A 27,432-nucleotide genomic window follows, 5' to 3' on the forward strand; every position below is an offset into this window, starting at 1 on the left:
TTTAATGAATTAAGACTAAATATGAATATAAATATTCTTAAATATGTCGAGTTCCTATAAATTGATATTTAAAAAGAAAATGGACAGATGACAAAATTCACAGAAAATGAGAAAATACAGATAACTAGTATGTACTTGAAAAAGTGTTAAATCTTCTAAAAGAAATGCAAAATAAATAAAATCATAATATGTATTACAATTAAATAAGCAAAGATTAAGAGGTTTGATTATGTATCTGGGAAGGTGTGATTGAAGCAGCAGTCTTATATCTTATCGTCGGAGTATAAGTTAGTTCAACATATGTGCAGGGCAGTAGCAATATAGCAGTTCCACTCTTGGAAATTCATTCTATAGATATACTTGCCCATGCATGGGAAACATTCTACCACAAGGATACCCATTGCAGTGTTGTTTGTAATAGCAACAATGCAAATAATGCAAATGCCTAACTGTAGGGAGTTAGGAAACCGGAAAAATGTATTCTGGTATATCAGTAGATATACCAGAATAGAATGCAGCTATTAGAAAGATTAAGGTGACTGTATGCATAATGATATGGTATTATCTCTAATATATAATGGTAAGAAGCAGAGTATAGAATAGGGTTTATAGTATATTCCTCCCCCCACCCCCATTTTAAAAGGAAAAGAATAAGAAATATAGAATCTTGAAAATTATGTGTAATCAATTGGTAACATTGGTTGTTGTAAAGAGGGAAACTTGGTAACAAAGGGTTGAGATGAGCAGGTGCCTTACTTTCACTCTACCCATTTGTAGCTTTTAGAAACTGTCCTATATGCTTGTATTGCCTGTTCAAATTTTATTAATTAATTAAAATCAAATGGATCATGATCCATACTGAAAAAAAATCTTAATTTCTATTTCAGAACGTATAGGTGGATGTTTTGGTAAATGGCAGATCAAAATGCACACATCAGTTCTAGGTGATGGCACATCAAAATGTGAACAGTGAAACAGTAAACCTTTGGAAGAAATGGAAAATGTTTCATAACCTTGAAATAAGCAAAATGTCTTCAACAGGAGGCAAAAAGCATGAATCATAAGGGAAATAAATTGATAAATTGGACTATATAAGATTAGGAATTCTTGTTTGTTAAAAGATACCATAAAAAATGAAAAGGCAAGCCACAGATTGGAGAAGGTATTTGCAATAAATATAACAAGCATTCGTTTCTAGAATATGTTAAAAACCTCCTACAAACAGAAAAAAAGCAGACAATCCAGTAGATAAATGGGCAAAATACTTGAACGGGCATTTCAGGAAAGAGGATATCCAAATGAAAATTAAAACCACAGTGGAGCACATGCCCAGAATGGTTAAAGTAAGAAAGGTTAACAGTGTTTGGTGTTGCTGAAGATAATGGAGCACCTTTTCCTCATGGTGAGGAAAGTAAATTTATATGACCACTTTGGCAAATTGTCTTTGGTATTATGGCTGAACACATGATTTCCTGTGACCCAGCAATTCCACTCCTACGTATATACCCAAGAGAGATGCATGCACATGATCACCAAAAGGCATCCACTAGAATGTTACGGCAGTTTTATTGGAAATAGCCAAAAACTGAAAACTAATAGAATGCAATATCCAGTAGAATGGAAAAATAAATTATAATATATTCACACAGCAATGAGGATAAATTACCTACAAATGCACAACAATATGGATGAAGTTCACAAACCATAATGGTGAGCAAAAGAAGCCAGACACAAAAGAGCTTACCTTCTAGGAGTCCATTCATATGTGTTACAATAATAGGCCAAAGAAAACTATGATGTTTCAAGTCAGGATAGCAGGTTTTCTTGGTGAGAGCGAGTGACTGGAAGAAGAGGACATGAAAAAGGCTTCTGGGGTGCTGGTGATGTTCTTTTTCTTGAGCTGGGCACTGGATTCACAGGTGTATTCAATTTGTGAAAATTAATCACATGCACTTAATGACTAGTCTATTTCATTGTATGTGTGTTACACCTATTAAAAAGTTTTTAAAAGGAAATGGGTCAGAAAAAAATTCTAGAACTAGAGGTAAATGCAAAACAGTTGTAATAGTTTTGTATTTTATTGTCAGTCTTCTCTGGTCTTACTTGATTTTGTTATTAACTAAAAAACTTATTCCTATTACTTAACTTTAAAACTATTTCCTTCCCTCTTACTCGTGTAAAATCAGCGGTGGTGTCTTTACCCTTTCAACCACCTCATGTGGCTCGTTCTATGCTATTAGGGAAGCATGGAACAAAGCAGAGTATAGAATAGGGTTTATAGTATATTCCTCCCCCTCCCCCATTTTAAAAGGAAAAGAATAAGAAATATAGAATCTTGAAAATTATATATAATCAATTGGTAACATTGGTTGTTGTGAAGAGGGAAACTTGGTAACAAAGGGTTGAGATGAGCAGGTGCCTCACTTCAACAGGAGGTCAAAGCATGAATCATAAGGGAAATAAATTGATAAATTGAACTATATAAGATTAGGAATTACTGTTTATTAAAAGATGCCATAAAAAAATGAAAAGGCAAGCCACAGATTGGAGAAGGTATTTGCAATAAATATAACAAACATTCATTTCTAGAATATGTTAAAAACCTCCTACAAACGGAAAAAAAGCAGACAATATCACACTATGTGATGTTTGTCTTTAGTTTTATTTTCCTGCAGGTGAAATGGATGTTTGTCAACTAAGATTGAAGCCCAACAGAAAGGAAGGGAAGGCTTGAAAACAAGGCTTGACTGAGGACGAATTGAACAGGTGTAAATGTGTCAGTCATCTTCATGTGTGTTAGCATGGTGCTGAAATGCGGAGGAGATACAGAAGTAGAAGAGCTTCACCCAGGGGACTGTGGCAGGTGTTGACATCCACACCAGCATTCTGGACCCTTCTGTGGTTGTCTTCACCAGTTCCACTAATAGCAGACTAACTAATGCTGCTTAATTAAATCCAACAGACTTAAACTTTTTTGCTCACATACATCTTAAAAGAACTTAGAATATTCTTTACCACTCACTTCTAAATTGACATCCAAAGGTTTTTCAACATGTTTCAATTTTGTAAAAAAGGAGGTAGGAAATAGATGAATATTTTATAAAATGAAGAAGAGGAGGCCAGGCATGGTGGCTCATGCCTGTAATCCCAGCACTTTGGGAGGCCAAGGTGAGCAGATCACCTGAGGTCAGGAGTTCAAGACCAGCCTGGCCAACATGGTGAAACCCCATCTCTACAAAAATACAAAAATTAACCAGGCATGATGGTGGGTGCCTGTAATCCCAGCTACTTGAGAGACTGAGGCAGGAGAATCGCTTGAATCCAGGAGACGGAGGTTGCAGTGAGCCAAGATTGTACCATTGCACTCCAGCCTGGGTGACACAGCAAGGCCCCGTCTCAAAAATAAATAAATAAATAAAAAGAGGAAGAGCAACTGTAACTAGAATCAGTATTTCATGATATGATTTGATAATATTAACTACCTTGTGAATTAAAAGCACACTGAATCATCTGAAAGAAATTAATAAAATTTTAAGCTGCTACTTTATCTTGAGCTTTTTGGTAGTTCTGCAGAATATTCTAGTTCTAGTTAGAAGAATCAACCTCACTAACATATAACCGCTTCCTGTGTCCTAAATTCAGAACACCCCACTTCAGGCCCCAAACACTGTTTCTAATGGTACATTTCACCTTTGTCAAAATATCCATAAGACAGGAGGTGCTATGGATTTAATTATTTAAAGACAGGAAATGCTAATGGGTAGAAGTCAAAAGTCTTTTGACTTTGAGGAGCCAAACAAAATTTATAAATCAATATACCCCAGAATATGTACTATAGTAGGTTTGGGATGGCACCATGTACAAACTCAGTCTACATCTCAGACAAAGTTTTTAAAAGATCCCATGTGAAAGCTGAGAACCTGGAAATGTTTCTCCTAAAGTTGACTGTGACTGTTTATTTCTTAGAAAATCTTTGTTTGAAGTTAGAAGACTGCTGTGATAGATATTTGAACAAGTAGCCAAGAAAAACAGATGTGCTGGCCCTTTTGGCTTTCCATGTAAACAGTCAAGGAAGCCAGCATGGCAAATGGTTACATTCAACCTGTGGCTTCCATGTTTTTGATGGAAAGATAAACACCTTTATTGTTAATAGATAAACAATTTCAACTAGAACAAAACAGCACGACTAAAAGTTAAGTGTATTGAAGCATAAAAGTTACTTTTGTATATTTGAATTTGGAAATGTGATTCCTCAAAAATGTTCTTATAAAAATAGCTAACTAGTTTAGTGAATTTTTAGTTTATATCATTTTGTAAAGTTATGTGGATTTTGGCAATTATGCCTTATGATTGTCATTTTAAAATAACATGGCTATTCATATATATGTGTAGTAATACACAAAGTAGTGTGTAAATAAAATTCAGTTTATTAGGAATTTTATCATTGGATGTAATAATTACAAAGACTTCCACTAAGCAACCTTACAAGTTAATATAGTTTTTCTAGATAACAAAATACTTTTATACTTTAGAAATCAGAAATTACATATTTTATGTTGTTTGAAATTAACCTCTGTGTTTGCCTCTCAGCAGTCAATAGAGTAGCTTGTTTTTTTTTAATTGTATGCTTTCTTTAGAGTTTCTTTTGAGTTTCACCAGACCATGTCTAACATAATAGTGATGATTTTTGACAAAATGTTTTATTGTTAATGTTAAGATCCTAAATTAAATTACATTTTACTGAAATGAAACCATGTAAATGATGTAATTGAACTTAACTGTTATTTAAAAATTGGTGAAAATAGAGTAAGATTTCCTGCCTAGGACACAAGCACTAGAACTTTGTTTCTCAAAATGTATTCTTTCAAACCTCATCATGAATATAGAGATGCTGGTTAAGATACAGATTCCTCCACCTGCTACGTGGTAATCTGCGTTTTGATCAAGCATCCTGGATGATTCTGAAGCACAGGAATCTGTGAAGACCGCTATTCTAGGGCAACATTACTTAATCATGGATGATCCAAAACAGAAAGAGGCACCTCAAGTCCTTTTTCAGCAGAGTCCAAATAATAAAGTAATAAAAAGAAACGATGGGTCCTGGAGACATACCCCCTTCTTTACATCTTGACTATGATAGCCTAATTCAAATGTAACTGTCCTGTCTTTGTAGCTATGACATTTTATCCTCATTACCCTCCAAAATACCAAATATTTCCATTCATCACTTATTACAAATGCCCTGAAATTACATGCAGAATGCTTATAAACTATGTTTACCTGAATTGCTGTAGAAGAACAAGTATTTAATTAACTGCCATAAAAAATTTGCTTTGTCATTTTTAAATACAGATTTTTAGTGATGCGTTAAAATAACAAATACAGATATTTTAGTTTAATTCAGTAAAATGGAACCAGTACAACCTGTGTTTTCACAAATGAAGTGATTCAGAATGGGTTTGTCAGCACTAATGGGGCCTTTGCACGCAGAAGTAGGATAAATAGCACATTTCTGTCCCACATTTTTCCTAAAACGAAGGCTGTCTCTAATCTCTCTCTTTCCACAAACCTTCATGCACTAAACTGTATGCCAGTGACATAGGAAGCTCATTTTGCTTGTAATGGGCCATATGCTTGTCTAGTAGATCATTTCTGAAACCGAAGTTGGCTATTATAATGTGACAGGTATGTAAATAACATTTATCAGTGATCTCTGTAAAACTGATTCTTCCTTTCCCTTGTCATTATAAAAGGAAACTTTATTTCAGAGTAGAAAGTGCATTGTCTGAACTCATCAACACCCTCTCTATCCTTCCCCCCCCCAATTTGTTGCAGACCAGGATGAAAGAGCAGCTGAGCTCAGCAGGGAGCAGAACGAGAAAACCATCCGGAGCACGCAGACCGCGCTCCGCAATTTCCGTGAGTTCCTCATCTCCAAGTATCCTTCTGAAACAAGAGAGATTTATGTCATCCCTTGCAAGGAGTTGGATGCCTACCTTGCCTCTTTCTTTGTTGATGCCAGGCAGAAGGATGGGTCCGAATACGAACCCAACAGCTTGGCCAATTACCAGTGTGGGCTTGAAAGGTACCTAAAGGAACACAGGTATGGCTACAGCATCACCAGGGATAAGGAATTCAAGCGTTCCCAAGAGGCCCTGAAGCAGAAGCAAATTGAACTCCGCTGTAAAGGAAAAGGAAATAAGCCACACAAGTCCATGAAGCTCACCTTTGCTGACGAGCTCATCCTGCGGAAAAGGGGACTACTAAGCCGATACAATCCCGAGGGTTTGCTCAACCTAGTCTGGCTCAACAACACAAAAGCTTTTGGGCATTGCACAGGCTTCCATGGATCTACCTTAAAATGGGGTGATATCCGGCTCCGGGTAACAGAGACGGGTCTGGAGTACTTGGAGTGGATGGGTCAGGACACAGGAGACCTGAATGCCAAAACCAAGAGAGGGGGGACAGACTCCCGTGTGTATGCCACCCAGCATGCCCCACAGACCTGCCCTGTCCAGGACTATAAGGAGTATGCCCAGCGGCGGCCTCCCGCCATGCGCTACGAGGATGCCCCTTTCTACTTATCCATCAAGCCAGTCGTTAACTTGGCCGCTCTGCATTGGTACAACTGCCAGGCCCTTGGCAAGAACAAGCTGGCAAAGATGGTGAAGACCATGTGTGAGAAGGGCAACATCCCTGGCAGGAAAACCAACTTCAGTGTGTATCAGAGCTGCAGCACCTTGTCTGAAGCCCAGAGCAACCAGCTGGTGCTGATCTGTAACAATCTGAGCCAGCAGGCTGCCCAGTCAGTGGCTGGCCACTCCAACAATGGCAATTTCATCGTCTCCGCCTCCTATGACTCTTCCTCAGATACCGCTTGACCAGGTGGCTTGAGCAAGACTCCAGTTTGTTACCATGTCCAGAGAAACTGATTATACACCGCTTCTCATTCCCCTTCCTGTGCCCTCAGTGTTAATTCACTTTATAAAAATATAAATATATAATATATTTTTCTTTTTACAAATAAGCCAATGGAGATAATTTAGTATTACTAACATAGTATTTATAGGCTTAAGACAAATGTACTTGTGAGTGATCAAATGTAATTACTGTTACAGACTTTACAAAACCATATGTGGTTCTCAGGCAACACATAGTAGAGAGGGAATTCTGTTTTTTAAAAACTGTCAGAAAGGAAATTGAGAGTCATCCTAGACTTACATGCTTGCGTCCTCAACTCCTGCTTTTCCTTCCCACCCCAACTCCCATTTTTTGTCTCCTTAATAAATGGCTTTATTTTTTAATTTTTAAAATTCTATATTAATCAAGAGGAGACATTAACTTTACTGCTGACACAAAACTGTATTCAGCTAGATCCAGAATATAAAAGTGTTGTATAAGCTCAACATCAAAATAATTTACACCTTCTCTTTTTTAACTTGAGTTTTAACTCCTGTGCCTCATTTTTTACAATGTATGAAAATCTAGATGTTTAGCTAACATCTTTTATTTTGTGGGGGAAAGGGTAGAAGGAGGGAATAAAGGTGCCATTCTTTTTGGGAGCTACATGATTTGAAAATAATATGCAAAGTCTAATATTGTGGCTAAAAAGACTGTTACGTAGCTCATTTAACTGTTGTGCTTGAACCTGGAAAGAGTGTTTCTTTTTTTGTCCCTAAGAAATGGGCGTAAATGAACTTTGACAAGAAATTTAAACCTGCCAAAGCTTTGAAAATGTTGCGAAGCATTAAGTTATGTGTAAAGAGAAGGTAAAGGGTGGAAAGTCTTACTACAAATCTAGAAGCAGTAGTCGAGACAACAAAAAACTCATCCTCTTCAAAGTTCATATTCCCCGAATTACTTACTTAGAAGCATTAAACAGTCTCTTTTCTCCTGGGGCAATGCTGGGTATTTGACTGTGTAATTGAGATCCAAGGAATATAATATTGGCACTCATTTTAGGTAACAATATTTTGTTACCAGATTTTGCTGAATTCAAAGCATTCTTGAAAATGTGTGAGATTCTTCTATAGTAAATATAAATGCATTCATCTGTGATATCCTGCAATTATTATAATAATTTTGGTTAAACATTTGTGGCAGTTTTTCCAAGGTCTTTGTTTTCAAGTCTTGAAGCCTGTGGTGAATTATTAGTTAAGATATTTAAAAAATAAAATAAATTTAGACATTAGAGCCACAATAAAGCTGAGCTAGGTTCCTATTCTGTATAATCAGCAACACACATAAACCCCAAATCTTGATTGTTTTGTTGGACCTGGGAATTCTATTGGGAAATATTTGTACTCCAAGGCAACCTCATAATTCACATTAGCTAGAAAGGTAGGTGGTATTTTTTACATTAATTTAGTGTATAACCAGGACAAATTTCATTCTGAATTGCTTTGCTAAATCATCACAGAGCTGAGCTCTCCCATGGTCAGGGAACTCCTTCCAACACCAAGTCATAAGCACATAAAGACCCGTTCCTCTAAGCTGTGACCTTTCATCTGGCTCGGGAGTGGGAGGTCAGCTGTGGACTTTATGTGGTGGAATTAACCTCATGTTCATGACTTTTCCTCCATAGAGAAGCATTCATTTATACATCTAGAAACAAGAAGAAAGGGCAATGTCTTGCTTTATGTTTTTGTATTGATAATGATGAAAGCTGCCATTTTTGAGCCATGCATGTCAGCACTGTGCTAAGTGACTTACATGCATCACATATGTAAGTCATAGTTATCGTAAAAAAAAAAAAAAATGGAAAACACAGATAAGGATAAAGAAAACAAAATATATACTGATAAGTCTTCTAGCCAAAGATTACCATTAACATTTTGGCAAATATTTCTTCAGACATATTGTAATACTTACATATTTATTTCTGTATTCATTATCTTAATCTTTTCAGCAACTTTGAAAAGGTGAGTTATCTTCATTTTATGGTCAGGTCAAGATAAGTCAATTAGGTCATAGCTAAAGAAACAGTAGTCTGTCATTTCACTCCAGAGTTTTTTTCTATTTACCTTTCTCAGTACCAGCTCATAATTAATTTCCAGTGGTTTGAGCCAGAGCTGGGGACACAGTATCTTAACATCTCTGAAGGATGTCTGATCAAAAGGAATGCTGAGTGATCTTTCATGGTGGCAGCATGTCCTCTAGTCCTCTCCCACACCTATACATTTGGAGCCACAGAGACTCTTTCTCCCAGTTCTCTTTACAGAACCTTCTTGTTCTTATTCTATAGCTAGTCCTTACGGCATCAGACAGCTTACTTTAAGGGAACTCTTTAAAAATATATAGTTATTTTTATGTGGTTACCTCTCATATTTAAAAAAAGTTCTCTGTAAAACAGTTAAAATGTTATGTTGCATCTAATTTTTAATTGACATAGTTTCTAAATTTTTGATATGTTTCTGACAGCACAGTAAGTTTGTCTTAAGGAAGAAGAGCACTCAGTCTGCACTGAGAAAGCAGAACTAGAAAATGTCAGTTCCCTATCTGTGTTTGTTGAGGTACTAAAATGGAAATCTTTGTCCTGCTTAATCATATTGCATCTTCATTTAGAAGAACACAATTAAATTGAGAATGTGAATTTTTTTTTATTTATATTTTTCTGTGATAACTCAAACCAAATAGGAACATCATGACTTTTAGTTTCAGAAAACTGTTTTCTGAGTAATGGCTTGGTAGAAGCATAACCAAATTACAGTATCTGTCTTTTTTTGTTTGTTTGTTTGTTTGTTTCAATAGAGACAGGGTCTTGCTCTGTCGCCCAGGCTTCAGTGCAGAGGTGCAGTCATAGCTCACTGTCAACCTCAAACTCTGGGGCTCAAGAGATCCTCCCGCCTCAGCCTCCCAAATAGCTAGAACTACAAGTGCACAGCATCACGCTTGGCTAATTTTTTATAGAGATGGGATCTCACTGTGTTGCCCGGGCTGGTCTCAAACTCCTAGCCTCAAGAGATCCTCCTGCCTTGGCCTCCCAAAATGCTGGTGTTATCTCTTGGAGTTAATTACGTTATGAAAAATCTACAACTACCTCTAAATTTTGTGTTTTCATCTAAATGATACTGAGGAGATAGTACTGCCAGATGCCATTTTTATAATTTGTAATATTAACTTAAGAAAAAATCATGTTCATGCTGTGGCAGAGGCAGATGTCAAAATTGCATATATACTTTAGCAAAAAATCAACAGTCCAGCAAGTATTCACTACAACTGAATGTGCTGCCTTTTCAGGCAATCCTGTGGCTCAAATAAAGCCATATTTGCAGTGCTTAACTTTATGATCAATGTAATGTCATGTAAGAAACCCTCCAGTGTTCCTCACATAACTGAAAGTTTTGCACTACCTACAATAAAAACACTGAACACTGTCAGCATTTGGATAACATAGCTACATAATTTGGTCTTTCTTTTCATAATCATGTGAGTGACTATTGAAAACCATAGGTGCTAGCTATTAAAAAAAATAACTAATATTTGAAAAAATTAGAGATAGGATATTTATTCAAGACAGCTTATTCTAGATTCCATTTGATACAGTTATTAGGGCTGGTCTGAATATGACTTACAGATCAGCAATTTAGGATATTTATAATTATTTTTCCCTATGGCTAAATTTTCCCTATGTTAAATCACTGCCTGTTCTACAAAAGAGTAGTCTGAAAATCTTCTAGCATACATTTGATCTCTTTGGTTTTTCAGTTAGATTACTGTTAGCTGAAATTTTCATAGCATTTACTTGTCTAAGTCATATGGCTTAGCTTCCAGATGCCATAAAATCAATTACTTTATTGAGATGAAAATTTGTAGTCAGATCAACAAATATTTATTGAACAGCTAGGGGCCAAACTGGGAGGGGTATAAAGATACATAAAATAGTCCCTGCTCTCAAGGAATTTATAAAAGACATTGTAATAAAAAGTAGTTCATTTTTGAGAGCCTAGCAAAAAACTCTATGCTAATACTGTTTTGCATAGTTTTCCAAACTTTGTACTCATGCAATTTATCCATTATTTATTCATTGAATATGTAGGTTTGCTGCGGAATACATAATGCTGCTTTGAGTATTTTCTGGAGAATCTTTCTTAGAGCCTGTTTTAAAATCAATAAAGTGAAGGCATTTCTGTACCATCCATTGTGTTCATGTAGGTGCACATATGCATCGGAATGTGCAGATCCATCATCAGTGACTATTATCTCTTGAGCACTGATAGTGTGCCATTGTACTGAGTGCTTTATAAGTTGTTTCGCTTAATTCTCACAATAGTCCTATTAGCTAAGTATTATTATTTCCCTTTTATAATTGAGGAGATCCAGAGAAGTCAAATGGCTTGCCCATGTCACAGTTAATATGTAAGAGCATCCGTATCTGAAATTAGATCCAGATCCCATTAAGCACTCTCTTTTTCTGCTATAGCTGCATGTTCAAGAAATGATTTGCTGTGCTTCTATAGACCCTCTGAAGTTATAAATTATAAATGAAATCCCAGGTGTAATAAAATCATCAATATTAATTCAGTTCCTCATTGGTGGAGATCAGTGCCATCACCAGCACATTTGTTAGCACAACGTTATTGAGGCCCCATTACTGTAGTATTTTGAGATGAGATATTAACCAGTTTGTTTACCCCTGGTTACCAGCAGACAGCAGAAGTTTGTGTCACTCTTTAAAAAACACCTAACTTTGGCATGGAGGCAAGTGTGTATATGCACAAGGAAGTATATATTTAAGTGATTGTAATTTATTTTTACCCCAGTTAAAGCCAAAACCCCAATTTCAAGAGAGTCCTTTATAATTCAGGCAGGGAAGGGTCTAGGCAGAGGGAATGCCTACAAGCCAATATTGATTGCCGTTGACCAGATACTAAATATGAATTAGAGGTAGACTGTGAACCTATTCAGAGTTTTCCTGGTTCGACTATCTGCAGTTTAATGTGAGACAGATGATGATCTTAATCATCCCTTTTCTGACTGATTTTATCTGTAGGAAAGGTATATTTTGATCCTTATTTCTCTAGCCAAAATAAAGCTGTAATACTAAGCACCTGTAAATAAAAACTCTCCCATATGATAGAAGAAATATATACCTAAGCCTAGGGAGGAAAGTCAAGGGGAATGTATAATTTCTTGCAGCAAGATATTTTTTAAAGCATTCATTCATTTAAAAATAGTTACAAGTACTGAAAGAATTAGCAAGTTCTCTGTCAGTTTAATAAATGTTTCCCAAATAGAATTCTATTATACAAGTTATGTCTCTGTACATCTACCATGTGATATGGTACAGACAGACAATGATCAGTTAAGAAATGCACACTGGCAAGGGCATCCTCAGTTGTTGTTTAATGCATGGTATTCAGACATTGCTTTCCCTTCCCACTTGCATCTGGTTGAGATGATATTGAGTGCATAGCCTTTCATAAAGCAAAATGATGAAGCTAGGATAATTTTAGAGATCCTTGCCATCGGATAGAACTGGAATAAAGAAATACATCACAGATATCATCCTGTTGGGAGTTGGTGTATTTCTAGTGATGTAACAACAGAAAAGAAGAGATGATATTGATGAAATACCAAGAACTCTACTTTTACTTTTCTAAACAGAAAAGGAAGACATTTAAAATTTCTCATGGTCCAGCCTGTTTGTAAATTGACCAGTTGGGCCTGCCAAAGCTGAGCAAAAACTTGAAAATTATTTTTTTAATGACATTTTAATACACTTGAGTTCTTATGTAAACAATGACTTTTGTGAATTAGAACCAGAGTATTAATTAGGTCAGAATCCCAGTTTGATTAGAATATTAATTAGGTCTGAGTATTAATGTAAACCATTGTCTTTGTTGAATTATTAGTCATAGAGGCTAGATCTGGAAAGGACCCAAGAGATCATCTAGCCCAGTGATTTTCATGCTATGGAGAGTAGGAGTCACCACGTCCTTATGTAGGTGGGGAGTGGGGAAGGCAAGGAGATAGAAATAGCCAAGAGAACACAACCTCAAACAAATTCCCCAGAGATCTCATGTTTCCTATCCCCTCCCCTCCTTCTTTGAGACTCACTAGACTGAGCTCTGGAATGCATCCTTCAGGTGTGCTAGCTGGAAAGTAAAATTGGAAACATCTAATCCACCTTTTTATTTATTTATTTTTCGAGACAGGGTCTTGCTCTGTTGTCCAGGCTGGAGTGCAGTGGCACAATCAAGACTCACTGCAGTGGCACTGCAGCCTTGAACTCTTGGGCTCAAGCAGTCCTCCCAACTCAACTTCCCGAGTAGCTGGGACTACAGGTTCATACCACCATGCCTGACTAATTTTTAAAAATTTTTTGTAGACATGAGATCTCAGTGTGTTGCCCAGGCTGGTCTCAAACTCCTGGACTCAAGTGATCCCCCCACCTCAACCTCCCAAAGTGCTAGGATTACAGGCGTTGACGCTGCTCTGGCCTAATCCACCCTTCATTTACAAAAGGGGCAACAGCCCCAGAGAAAGGAGGTGAATGCCGAGGTGCGCACACCTTGTTAGGGTGTGAGCTTTCCCGTGTTGGGGTTGGTTAAAGCCAGGACTAGAACCAGGCACCCTGACTTCCTGTCCATAGGTACAGTTTAGAGAGGAAAAACAACCCTGTATTTCTACTTCTTGTTTTCCAAATTTTAATTGTTTTTAAAACCCACAGATTTCTCTTAGGAGTAGATTCAAGCTGCCAGGTTCCAATAGGCTGTTTTTGAATGTGACATTTCACTTTTCATTGTGTTGTGTTACATCTTAGTTTTAGCAACTTTTCTTTTTGGAGTTTGATAGGCAGATCTGTAAATATAATTGTTCTTTGATTCGAACGAACATCTCTCAGCTTACCCCATTTATATTTCATTTTCAGTTATGGAGGGGAGACTACAGTCTTCAAGAATATCAATTCTAGTTATAGATTATGAACAAGAAAGTACATTTTTGTTTAATTTGATATTCACTTGGATATCGAGCGACATAGCATATATACTACTGGTTCTGAATATAACCCACAGTATTTTTTAGTCTATGGCAAGTTTTAAAAATCATATTTAAAGTTTCCTCAGTCAAAAGGATCAAATTTCTATCAACATAATTAGGAAATTTCTGAAGTAAATTAATTTAGAGATAGTAAAGGGGGAAAATGGTAACTAAGGAAAGAGGCCTACAGTAAGTAGATGTAGAAATATAAACTTACTTAAATGCAAATTATTTGTATTTCTCATCTTGCTTACTCTTCTGAAAAGGAACTCAAGCATAAATATTTAAACATTTCACAAATTTTTATTTTACAAATCATACTTACCAGATCATAGTTGAAAAAAGTTCAAATTTTAGATGTTTTTTAAAAAGGTACAGTGTGATTTGTCTTTTTATATAATGTTGAATTATGTTAGACTTCTAATGTTTGTCTTGGTATTAGAAGCATTTCTGGGATTAGACAGCATTTTTACCATTATACATTCATTTCAATAAGAGCTTTGAAAATGCTTTGGCATTGTTTGTTTGTGATGAGTAGAATTAGGAAGATATCAGCAATATAGATTCCTAACAGTAATTGTGTATACTGTATTTTAGTGATTTTTATGTCCATTTATTTTCTGTAATTCTTTTATAAATCCCTTAGTGTTCTTCCGCTAGAAATTAATTTATAATTGATTATTTATATTGGATGAAGTAGGAGGTCCATGTTTGGTATTAACCCACTCAGATTAACTTTATCTAACTGAACTTTTATATCTATAATCCATTAGATTGTTACAACTTTTTAAATAGCATTTATAACAAAATAACTTTTGTTTTATAAAACATTTGTTACAAAAAAAACACCTTGCCAAAAATCATTACGATTTCTATGCATTGTGTAATATTCAGTGATGTTGAGATTTTGCATGTTGTTATAGGTGCTCTTTCATGTGTACGTTTGTGGTGTTGATGTGGAGTTGTTAACCACTGCTGCTATCACTTGTTGTAGTTAAACTGAAAAACTGTTAAAAGGCTGTGCCAGTCAACATTTCTATGTGTGACTTAAGTAACTATGTACTTCATTGTTTAATATTTTGAGCCAGCACTTAGTGGCCTCTACAGAAGGAAATATTGTAGTTGTCAAAGTGGTGCCAAACTTGAATATCTTGTGTCATATTTATAATTCCAGGTTAGGTCAATTTCTTCGACACTTTCCAAGCTCTTTGAAAGCAGAAAATATTTGCAAAAAGAGAAAGAAAGCAAGAACTCTGAATATTTCTAGTACTCTCTCCTCTAGAATTTTAAATATTTTTTTCTTTTGATACTTGAGTATCTTGCAGAAAAATCCAATCGAATGACAATAGAGCAGTAGAATTTCCCTTGATCTGGATATTTTTAGGCTGAATAGTATAATAGCAGAGGACTATGAGGTGCATACATTATTTTTGTTGGCTATCGTGGCTTATTGTTTGAATTTCATTTAATAATATTCAGGCTGGACATGGTGGTTCACACCTGCAGTCCCAGCACTTTGGGAGGCTGAGGCGGGTGGATCACCGGAGATCAGGAGTTCGAGGCCAGCCTGGCCAACATGACGAAACCCAGTCTCTTCTAAAAATACAAAAGTTAGCTGGGTATGGTGGCTCACACCCGTAATCCCAGCTACTTGGGAGGCTGAGGCAGGAGCATTGCTAGAGCCCAGGAGGTGGAGGTTGTAGTGATCTGAGATCATACCACTGCACTCCAGCCTGGGTGAGGGAGCGAGGCTCCAACCCCCCAAAAAGAAAAAAGAATATTCAGTAATTTTATTTCCTTTATAAAGAACCATTGAAACCTCACAGTTCCCACTTGTTAACTTTTACATTCAGCATTTACACAGATTTACTTAACATACTTGGTTGCCTTATGGCCATCAGGGTTTCTTCATGCCCACCTGTCTGGTACCTGGTGTTTCTATCTTGCCTCAGCAATTCCAAACAAACTCAAAGTAAAGACAGAATTGTTTCAACAGATTGACTCTACTACACATTGTTAAAATTTAATATGAGGGAAATACCACTATACTTTTATTTATACTCTTAAAATGAGTGGGGGGAAACTGTCATAAAGTGTTAAGAAAAGAAGGCTGCTTCCTGAAGAGCCTTTTTACATCAACATGCCAGAACTCCGCACTTGGTGCAGTGTTTCATTCTGTCAGTTCAATGGGCTTACGATTACAAGATTCCTTTAATAAAGGGGTAGTCTCCTGAATTGTATAGAAAATGTGTGTGTGACTGTCAGATACGCAGCAACAGCCAATGCTGTATTTGGACACATTGCTGCTGAAATTACTCAGTTAATTCCAAGACTATTGAAACTAATTCATCAAGGTCCCCACCACCTCTTTGCTTAAAGGAAAACAAAGGCAGATTTTAACTGTGAGCCTTTTCTCTAGAATATGCTGTAGACATTTGCCCCTCCGTGAGGTGATAAAGCAATAAAAATAAATTTAATTATGTGTGGTCTAAAGAAGTTCTGCCTTTGTCCATTGGCCTCCAGAGTCACGCAAAAGTATTTCTACATCAGAGATTTTCAGGCAGAGCCTTTGTACCAAGAATTCCTTTCATATTTTGGACACCAAAGACTATGGCATGATACATCCTGATGATTAACAGTTGAGCAATGGGCACATTTATTTGAGTCCTGCTCTTGGGTTTATTTCCCACCTTGGTGTCTTATGTACATTTTGTATTTCTGTCCTGAGGCCTTTTTACCTCGGGCAGTTTTTAAATCAAATACATATATATTTATTAGGTTTCTAATTTACAGAGTTTCCAATTTTTCCCACAATTTTAAATGTTTTCACTGCCAAAGTTAGATGTACATTTGCTAGATTAACTCCATGACCGGTAATAGTTTGTACTTTTTCTGTTGTAGTCTGAAAATGTAACTCTGACCCTGTAGGCCTGAAACCTGTTGGGAAAATGATCGAAAGTGTTTTAGATTCAACAGACTTACTACATATGACCTATCTATTAAAATGAAGAACTTTCATGGTTTACTAGAATGAATGCTGTATTCAACTTCAACAAGGTCTTCCATCCTTCTTATAAATCTTCAGAATGCATTTAAGGTTTCTTTCACTTTTACTTTATCCCTTGGAAGTTAATTGGGAATAAAAAGATTTATCAGTTTAGTCACTGTAATTTAAGACCAGGCATCTGCTTAGAAATACAATAACCACAGTTAATACTTAGAGAAAATTGTTTCAACAGATCAACTCTGCTATTTGAAAAAATAGAGTACTGTTCTTTGAGGATGCATTTACTTTTCCCCAAATTTGATAGATTGTTATTTTTATATATTTTTTTCTGGGCACTTGGTTTTTAACTGATTTACATGAAAAAAGCACATGTGCCTGTTTCACTCAAATCATATTTTGAAACTTTTTAAAAGCTGCTAGTTATAGTTTGTGAAAGAGGAGAAAGGTGAATTGAAATAGAGGGAAATTTCTGTTACTGAGTCGAATATGTGACTGATGATTTTGGTCAGATAATCTGCCTGTCAATATGTGTAATAGAATTTTTTGTTAAGAGTACTCTCAGTTTCATCTTTATTTTGCTGCTCACTGATTTTTTACACTAAGATGTTCTCATCTTTGTCAGCTCACTGTTTTTGCTTCATATTTGTCTGTATACTTGTGCTCTAAATAAAAATCTAGTTTTATGTCTAGTTTATTCCATTGTGTGTATGTTTGCCTTTAATGTAGTGTAATTTTCTATTGTTTTTGATATTTGTTGGTACAGCCTAAAACTTATGGAAATAAGAAAAGCAATCCAATAAAGTCAGCTAATGAGTGTCAACAGTGTCTCTATAATGAGAGCATGCTTGAGTCACAGTGTTTTGTCTATATTTGGGCATGATGACCAGTCTTCGTCCATTTAATAAATTGTTTTCTGTAAAGCTGGCTGATTTTTGTAGCTACAGCAAACAAACCACATTTTGAAAAACATGTTGTCGACCTGGACATTGTGCACTGGCCTCAGGATATACAGTCGGTGCAGATTGAGCCAAGCAGCCCATGTGCAGCGTTTCTAACCACTGACATGGAGGGGAAGCCCTGGAAGGGGAAGCACTGTGCATGTGAATGTGACTAGGGTAGCAACAGTCCTTTAGTATAGGATCTACAGTTGAATTGATGGTAGGCTGCCTGGAGCCCCAAGCCTGAAAATCCTGTTAATAGAAAAGAAAGCCCTGCTGCAAACAATGAACACACTTGTTTTTGTGTGGAGCTCTGTTGGCCATTTTTCTTTACCTCCAGTAATCCCCTTGTCAGACACTTCTTAAAATAGGTGCAAAATTATACTAAGCTGAGGCTGGGCACAGTGGCTCATGCCTGTAATTCCAGCACTTTGGGAGGCCAAGGCAAGAGGATCGCTTGAAGCCAGGAGTTTGAGACCAGTCTGGGCAACAAAGGGAGACTCTATTTTTAAAAATAATTTTTAAAAAATTTTTAATTATATGAAGCTAAGGAGATGCCAGTTCTAAAATTACTTATTTTTAGGAGAATCATTTTAGTCAGATATAATTTTTCATGTACCATTTATTACGTTTGGCACAATGATGGTGTTCTTTGAGCCAAATAGGAATGGTTCTCCAAAATTATTAAGTTGGTTAACTTCAGACACATTTTTTGTGTCACTAAAATCGTTTAATAATGAAAAAGCATGTTAAAACATCTGAAAATACAACATCTCTCATACAAAATTACTTGCAGAAATGCAAATGTTTTTCTTTCATGGCTGAATAGTCCACCAGTCTTTACTCACAGTTGAATATTCCAAATAGAAACAATGACTGTATTTTTGTATGATGATAGATTATATAAATTACAGGTAGTTACACCTTTATATTTTCATAGTACTTAAACAAGGAACTCATCTTTAAGTGTGCTTGCAAGTTTTACATTTAAAATGTGACAAATTTTATTTCCTTGCTAGGGAAAGTATATTAGAATTCAAGTTGAGTAATAACTACAAATCAAATAATGTTTTCCTTTTTATTTTTTTATTTTATTTTTATTTATTTATTTATTTATTTTGAGACGGAGTCTGGCTCTGTCTCCCAGGCTGGAGTGCAGTGGCCAGATCTCAGCTTACTGCAAGCTCCGCCTCCCCGGTTTATGCCATTCTCCTGCCTCAGCCTCCCGAGTAGCTGGGACTACAGGCGCTCGCCACCTCGCCCGGCTAGTTTTTTGTATTTTTTAGTAGAGACAGGGTTTCACCATGTTAGCCCGGATGGTCTCGATCTCCTGACCTCGTGATCCGCCCGTCTCGACCTCCCAAAGTGCTGGGATTACAGGCTTGAGCCACCGCGCCCGGCCTGTTTTCCTTTTTAAAAGTCTTATTTATTTTCAATTTATTCATACTTATCTTTTTGAAGAGGATTCAGTGTGACTAAAATGGCTAATATATATGGATAGTTTAATGTTGGTGATATATCGTCTCAAAAGATAATTTTGAACGCAAACACTGAATTTGATGGCAAACATTTTTAGAGTGAACGTATGAAAAAATGGAAGGCCAGGCATCGTGGCTCATATCTGCAGCCCAGCACTTTGGGAGGCCAAGACAGTAGGATCACTTGACCTCAGGAGTTCAAGACCAGCCTAGGCAACATAGTGAGACCCCATCTCTACAAAAAATTTTAAAATTAGTCTAGTATGGTGGTGCGCACTTGTCCCAGCTGCTAGAGAGGCTGAGGCAAGAGGATCGTTTGAGCCCAGGAAAGGAGATAGGGGATACAGCAAACCGTGATCACGCCACTGCACTCCAGCCTAGGGAATAGAGCAAGAGCCTGTCTCAAAAAAAATAAAAATAAAAAATGGAAGTAAAACCACAATTTGCTTTGTTAAGATTTAACAAAGCAATGCTTTGAAAATGCTAAGGCAGTAAGTAGACATTTATTACTAATAATTGGTAAATACTAGTATCAAATCAGAAGTAAAAATCACAGGACTCATTACCTATAGATAAGAATGTTTAACATTTTCATGTTTTATTTTGGACTTCTTCCTTACAAAAATATACTTCAAAAACTAATCCAGTTGTATTTACCATTTTGTACGTTTGTAAAAGATCTTTAGTTTTTGAAAGTAGATTGTTATGTAGCTACATATTTTTCGATTGCGCAGATGTGCCAAAATCTATTTTATAATGCTGTTGTTAGATTGGATTTGTTTCCAGTTTTTTGCTTTTATAAATTTGCCTTAAAGAACATCCTTGAGGATACATTTTTGTATACTTCTCTGATTAAATCCTTAGGATACATTTTTAAAAGAGGAATTCCTGGGCTAAATAAAAAGCACATTTTATTTATTTTTCCTATATATATTTCCAAAGTCCTATTGATTTTTTTAACTTGCAAATATAATATGTTCATATTGCAAAACTTAAAGTTCCATGGAACTAATCACTAACCAATGTGATGTGTCTCCTTCCAGATTTTTTCTACATAATTATAAATCATTTAAATTTTATTTTTCTTATGAAAATTGGAACATTGCTATGCATATTGTCCTAGAGTGAATTTTTCTTTTTAAATTAATATATTGTAGAACTGTTTTCATGTTAGCATAGAGAAGGGTAACAATTTTTAATGACCACATGTAAATATATATATATATATATATATGCACAATTATTTTATCATCTGCTAGTGGGTTTTGGTGATCATCTATGTTCATTTATCTTTGCACACTTGTATATTTCTGCATTTAGTCAAAATTGCCCACCGAAAAGTTGTGCTGATGTAGACATCATTCAGTATTGATTGAGAGTGCAAACTCCCAGCAGCCTGGCCAACATTTAGATATGGACCTTTTTGTGTTTTTGATAATCTGGCAAATGAAATATATCTCATTTCAATTATAATGGCTATTACTAATGCCATTATAATTTTGTTGTTTGTGTCTGTTCTGTGAATAATTGCCTGTCATATCCTGGGCCCTTTTGCTAGCAAGTTATTTTTCCAGTTGATTTGTAGGAGCTTTTCGTATGTCCTTGGTTTATGTTTTATAAGTATTTTCTCCAGTTATGTTTATTATCTTTTAAAATTTGTTCAGTGCAGGATCTTCCAAATTTTTTGACATCTAATCATCTGTATTTTATACTTTTTGGGTTGTGTTGTGCTGAGAAAGACTTTCTTTCCTCAATTCCAAAATCATGAAAATCTGTCTTCTTTAAGGAAACAGCTTTTAAAAAAAAAAAAAAAAGAGCCATTTAGATATGTGGGTTTTGTGTGTGGTATGAAACAGGTATCTAAATTTGCTTTTGTTTTTGCTTTTCCAACTCAACCAATTATACCATTTATTGAAGAGTCCATCTTTCCCCAACAATTTGAATTAGAGTCTTTATTATACCCTCATTTTGCATATTTGCAGACCTTTTCTGGATTCTCTTCTGTAGCAATGATCTATTTGTCTCTTTCTTACAAATACTGACTTACAAATAGTAATTTACAATATATAGTGGTGTTATGGTACATTTTTTTTTCAGGCAAGGCCTCCCAATTATTTTTGAAATTGCCTTCCTTTTCTTATACATTTACTTTCTTAAACTTTAGAAACACCCTAACAAGTAACAACAATCAAAAAAGAGGGGATTTTAATTAGAATTACATTTAATTAAAGATTACATGAAGAAATTAAATATCTTTATAATATTGAGTCTTCCCATCTAGGTTCATGGTAGAACTCTTCATTTTTTAGGTTTGCATATACATTTTTAAAGGAATTTTTAAGGATTTTTTAATGTTTTCTTATTGAATTATACAATAATTATTGAAGTACTCATACTTACTGAAGTATAGCTTGATTAATTTTTATGAAGCTAATATATTGCTGTAACCACCACCTGGAGGGAGACATAGAATTATTACCTGAACCTGAGAAGCTTCCCTCATGCGCCCTCCCTTACCTCCTTAAGGTAACCACTGACTTCACCACACAGTCATTTTATCTGTTTTTGAATTACATAAATGGACCCTTTCAATATACTCTTCTGTGTCTGGCTTCTTTTGCTTAACATTATGTTTGTGGGATTCTTCCATGTTTCTGCATACAGTTCACTCTAGTAGTCCACTCCTTGTCGCTATTTTATAATAATTCATTGTATAGATATTTTATAATTTTATATGCATACTATTGTTTATGGAGTCATAGGGTTATTTCCAGTTTGGGACTGTTTATTATTTGTTGTACTATTATGCTTTTATGAACACTCATACGTTCATGCCTTTTGGTACACGTATGTACACATTTCTGTTGGGTATATATTTAGGTGTAGGATTACTGAGTCATAGAATTGGTGTGTGTTCAGCTTTAGTAGATACTATTAGTGTCCAAAGTGGTTGCACAAATCGACACTTGTACCAGCTTAGTAAGAGTGTTCCTGTTGCTCCATATCTTCACTTTCACTTGACATTTGCAGATTTCATTTTTCATTTTAGACATTTTGGTGAGTGTATTTTAATTTATGTGTCCTGGAATATTAATATTTCTCTGCCCTGGAATATTAATGTTTCTGTGCAGGGCCCATTCAAATTTTGTCCTTTTTTTTTTTTTTTTGAGTTGTTTTTGAGATGGAGTTTTGCTCTTGTTGCCCAGGCTGGAGTGCAATGGCACGATCTCAGTTCACTGCAACCTCTGCCTCCTGGGTTCAAGCAATTCTCCTGTCTCAGCCTCTCAAGCAGCTAGGATTACAGGTGCACACCACCACGCCCAGCTAATTTTTTGTATTTTTAGTAGAGAGGGGGTTTCACCATGTTAGCCAGGCTGGTCTTGAACTCCTGACCTCAGGTGATCCTCCAGCCTTGGCCTCCCAAACTGCTGGGATTACAGGTGTGAGCCACCATGCACGGCCGTCTTGTCCATTTTTAATTGGACTATCTCCCTTCTAAATGATTTTTTTCCTCTTCAAAAAAACTTTTAAGTTCAGGGATACATGGGCAGGTTTGTTACATAGGTAAACTTATGTCATGGGGGTTTGTCTTTCTAAATGATTTTTCAGGTAAATGTACTACAACATCTTCTGCCACTGTGTGGCTTGCCTTTTCACCTTTTAATGCTGCATTGTGATGAATGTCTAATTTTCATTTTAGTGGAATTCAATTTATCAACCTTTTACTTTTGGGGTAGTGATTGTGATCAATCTTTTACTTTAGGGGTAGTGATTTTGATGTCCTGTTTAAAAATGTGTGATTATCCCATGGTCATAAAACTGGTCTCCTGTTTCCTTTCTTCCTTTATTGTTTTACTGGTCACATTGAAGCCATGATCCATTTGGAATTGTTTACGATGTGAGGTAGGGATTCCATTTTCTCATAGTGTGTTGAAGATGTTTGTGTTTGTGTTTTTGAGCTCAATTGGCCTATAATTTTCTTTTATTGTTATTGTTCTTTGCTTATTTTTATGGAAAAGTTACACAGTCCTATAAAAGAAGTGAGTGTTCCCTCTTTTTTTGTTCAGTAGCAGAGTTTGGCAGTTGGAAGTATTTACTGGTGAAACCTATATGAACCTGAAGTTTTATTTTGGTTCTTTAGTGTGTGTGCATGTGTATTTTTTTTTTTTTTTTTTTTGAGACAGTGTCTGGCTTTGTCACCAAGGCTGAAGCGCAGTGGTGCAGTCTTAGTTCACTACAACCTCTGCCTCCCAGGTTCAAGCCATCCTGTCACCTCAGCCTCCCAAATAGCTGAGACCAGAGGTGCATGCCACCACAACTGCCTAATTTTTTTTTAATGTTTTATAGAGATGGAGTTTTGCCATGTCACCCACACTGGTCTCAAACTCCTGAGCTCAAGTGATCCGCCCACCTCGGCCTCCTAAACTGTTGGGATTACAGGCGTGAGCCACCCCGCATCTGGCCTCCATTTCTTTAATGAGTAGTATAAGACTCTTCAAACTTTGTTTCTTATTTGGTTTTGGTGAATTGTGGCTTTTCTAGATATTTGTCCATTTTATCCCAATTTTCAAATTGATTGACATCAAGTTATTCATAGTATCTTTTTATTGTCTTTTTACTATTTGTAGGATCTATAGTGATAATTAACATGTTCTTTATTTCTGGTGCAATGATTTGTGCCTTCTCTCTTTTTCTTGCTAGTTTATTAGTCTTTTCAAATCCATCTCTTAATTAGTTTTTATTATAAATTTATTTCCCATTTTATTGATTTATGTTCTTAATTGTAGTGTTTCCTTCTACTTTTTTGGATAGATTTATTGTTCTTATAAATTTCTTGGTACAGTTGATACTCAGCTTTTCTTCTTTTGTAGTCTGTGCACTAAATGCTATTATTTTCTCTTTAGGCAATAACTGCATCCCACAACTTTGACATGTATTGTCATTATCATTCAGTTGGAAATATTTTCTAATTCTCATTGATTTTTTTGTTTTACCATAAAGAATTGTTATATATATACTATACATATATTACATTTTTATATTATATTAAATAATATTATTTAGAAGTATATAATTGCTTGTCAAATTATCTTCTTGTAATTGATTTCCATTTTATTCTACTTATATTAGAAATCATATTCTGAATTATTTAATCCTTTGAAATGATGAGACTTGCTTTATGTCCCAGCATTTCTATGTTGGTAAAGGTGACATACACGCTTGAAGAAATGTGTATTCTGCAGTTGTGTTCTTTTTGTATCAATTAAGTTCAGTTTGATATTTGCATTGTTCACGTCTATATCTATACTATTTTTTTGCTCCCTGTTTTGTCAGTTGTGGGAAAAGATATGTTAAAATCTCTTAATCATAGATTTGCCTATTTATCTTTAATTCTTTCAGTTTTTGCTTTCTGTATTTTGAGGCGTTGTTACCAGATCCATACAAAAATCTAGGATTGTTATATATACCTTCCTGTTGAATTTTAAAACCTCCTTCTTTATTTCTAGTAATACTTCTTGTCTTAGTCTGTTTTGTCTGTTAGTATATAGGTATACCAGCTTTCATTTGCTTATTGTTCCTATGGTATAACTTTTTTCATCCTTTTGCTTTGAATCTTTATGTTCTGTTTGTTCTTATATGTAAGGTTCTTGTGTTTTTCCCCCAGGAGAAGACAGCTGAATATTGTTCCTTTGCCCAGCCTGAAAACATTTATCTTTTAATTGGAATGTCTATAATAATGGATATATTTATGTTTAGATCTATCATCTTACATTTTTTGGTTCCATCTATTCTTTATGCCTTGTTTTTGATTAAGCAAGTCTTTTTTTATCCCATTTTCCTCCTCTGTCAACCTATAAGTTATACATTCTTTTATTATTTTTACAGTGTTACCATACAGATGTAAACATGTGCTCTTGCATTATTAAGGTCTGCTTTAATTTTGCGTTTTCATCATTTTTTGGACAATGCAAGAACTTTTCAAAACTAGCTTCAGTTACCCTCATTTGTGTTATTATAATATTAATTCTGTATATATTGAAAACCCCACAAGACATCAATAGTATTGTTTTAAACAGCTTATTCATTGAGAGTCACCTACATGTTCACACTTTCCAGTATTCTTCAGTTCTTTTGTCCATTAACTTGCTGCCATCTTTTTTCCTTTTGCCTGAACATCTGCCTTTATTTTTTAGCACTTGACTGCTAACAATGAATTTGCTCATTATTTTGTGTGACTGCAGCTGTGTTTTACTTTGTTTTTATTTTTTTATTTTTATTTTATTTTATTTTTTGAGACGGAGTCTCACTCTTTTGCCCAGGCTGGAGTGCAGTGGTGTGATCTCAGCTCACTGCAACCTCCTCCGGTTTCAAGTGATTCTCCTGCCTCAGCCTCCTGAGTAACTGGGATTATAGGTGCCCGTGATCACGCCTGGCTAATTTTTGTATTTTTAATAGAGATGGGGTTTCATCATGTTGGCCAGGCTGGTCTCGAACTCCAAACCTCGGGATCTGCCCACCTCAGCCTCCCAAAGTGCTGGGATTACAGGCATGAGCCACTGCACTTGGCCTTACCTTTATTTTTGAAGGATACTTTGCTTAGTATAAATTTTAGACTTGTAGTAATTTTATTTTAGCATACTGAAGAGATCATCTGTTTTCTGACTTCCATCATTTCAGTTGAAAAATCAGTCAGTCTGATGTTGTGCTGTATAAGGTAATTTGTCCTTTCTTTCCAGTTTCTTGTTAAACTTTCTCTTATGCTGGGCTAGGTGCAGTGGTGCACGCCTGTAATCCCAGCACTTTGGGAGGCCAAGGCGGGTGAATCACCTGAGGTCAGGAGCTCAATACCAGCCTGGCCAACATGGCGAAACCTCGTCTCTAATAAAAATACAAAAATTAGCCAGGCATGGTGCTGCATGCCTGTAATCCCTGCTACTTGGGAGGCTGAGGCAGGAGAATCGCTTGAACCTGGGAGGCAGAGGTTGCAGTAAGCAGAGATCATGCCACTGCACTCCAACCTGGGCAACAGCGAGAGACTTCATCTCAAAAAAATAATAAAATTTTCTCTTAATGTGGTGTTATGTGGGAAGTTGAAAAAGAATAATAAAAAAGGCTGGGCACAGTAGATCACACCTATAATATCAGCATTTTGGTAGGCTGAGGCAGGCAGATCGGTTGAAGCAGAAATTGAGACCTCCCTGGGCAACATAGTGAAACCCCTGTCACTACAAAAAATTCAAAAATTAGCCAGGTATTGTGGTGCATGCTGGTAGTCCTGGCTACTCAGGAAGCTGAGGCAGGAAGATCTCTTGAACCCAGGAGCACAAGGCTGCTGCAATGAGTTATGATAGCACCACTGCACTCCAGCCTGGGTGACAGAGTGAGACCCTGTCTCTAAAAAAGAAAAAAAAGAAAAAGAAAATTTTCTCTTTGACTTAGGTTGTCAGCATTGTTATTCTGTGTGCCTACATTTAGTTTTCCTTGTATTTATTTTGCTTGGTTAGAAAAGCTTCTGGAATCTGTAGACTGAGGTATTTTATTTTGGAAAATTCTCACCCAATATTTTTAAAATACTGCTTCTTCCCCATTCTCTCTTCTTTCTGGGACTCTTAATTACAAATATATTAGACATTTCACTATGTCCCAGATGTCTATTTTGCTATTTTCTCTGTATTCTTTTTTATGTTTTCTATATTCTTTTCTCTCTTTGCTTCAATTTGTTTTCTATTGACCTTTCAGTTCACAAATCATCTGTTATATGTGTTACACCTGCTTGTTACCCATCTGTTGAATTATCAATTCATTATTGCCTTTTTAATAATTTTTAAAGTTTGAAACAGTCTTAAACTCCAAAAAGTTGCAAGTGTATTGCAGGGAACATTTTTTTCTCAACCAATTTTGAAGTTAAGTTGCCAGCCTGATGTAGCATCACCTGCAAGTGATTTCCTGTGACTTTTCTACAAATAAGGACATTTTCCTGCATAACCATAATATAATTATCAAAATTAGAAAATTAACCCTGATG

At 35.8% G+C, this 27,432-nt stretch overlaps 1 protein-coding gene across 3 annotated transcripts in view; it reads left to right on the plus strand.

The window, feature by feature from the left end:
- Window positions 1-27,432, plus strand: part of KIAA1958 (KIAA1958 ortholog) — an 88,697-nt gene that overhangs the window by 39,401 nt on the left and 21,864 nt on the right. The window contains exon 2 of one of the 3 annotated variants that reach the window (XM_011941828.1): window positions 5,836-5,919. The exons of the other annotated variants lie outside the window; for them this stretch is intronic. Coding sequence (XP_011797218.1) covers window positions 5,836-5,919 — 84 coding nt within the window. The remainder of the gene's footprint in view (window positions 1-5,835; window positions 5,920-27,432) is intronic. 3 annotated transcript variants of the gene reach the window in all.

This window comes from Colobus angolensis, unplaced genomic scaffold (genome assembly GCF_000951035.1).
Source record: "Colobus angolensis palliatus isolate OR3802 unplaced genomic scaffold, Cang.pa_1.0 Scaffold103, whole genome shotgun sequence".
NCBI lineage: Eukaryota > Metazoa > Chordata > Mammalia > Primates > Cercopithecidae > Colobus > Colobus angolensis.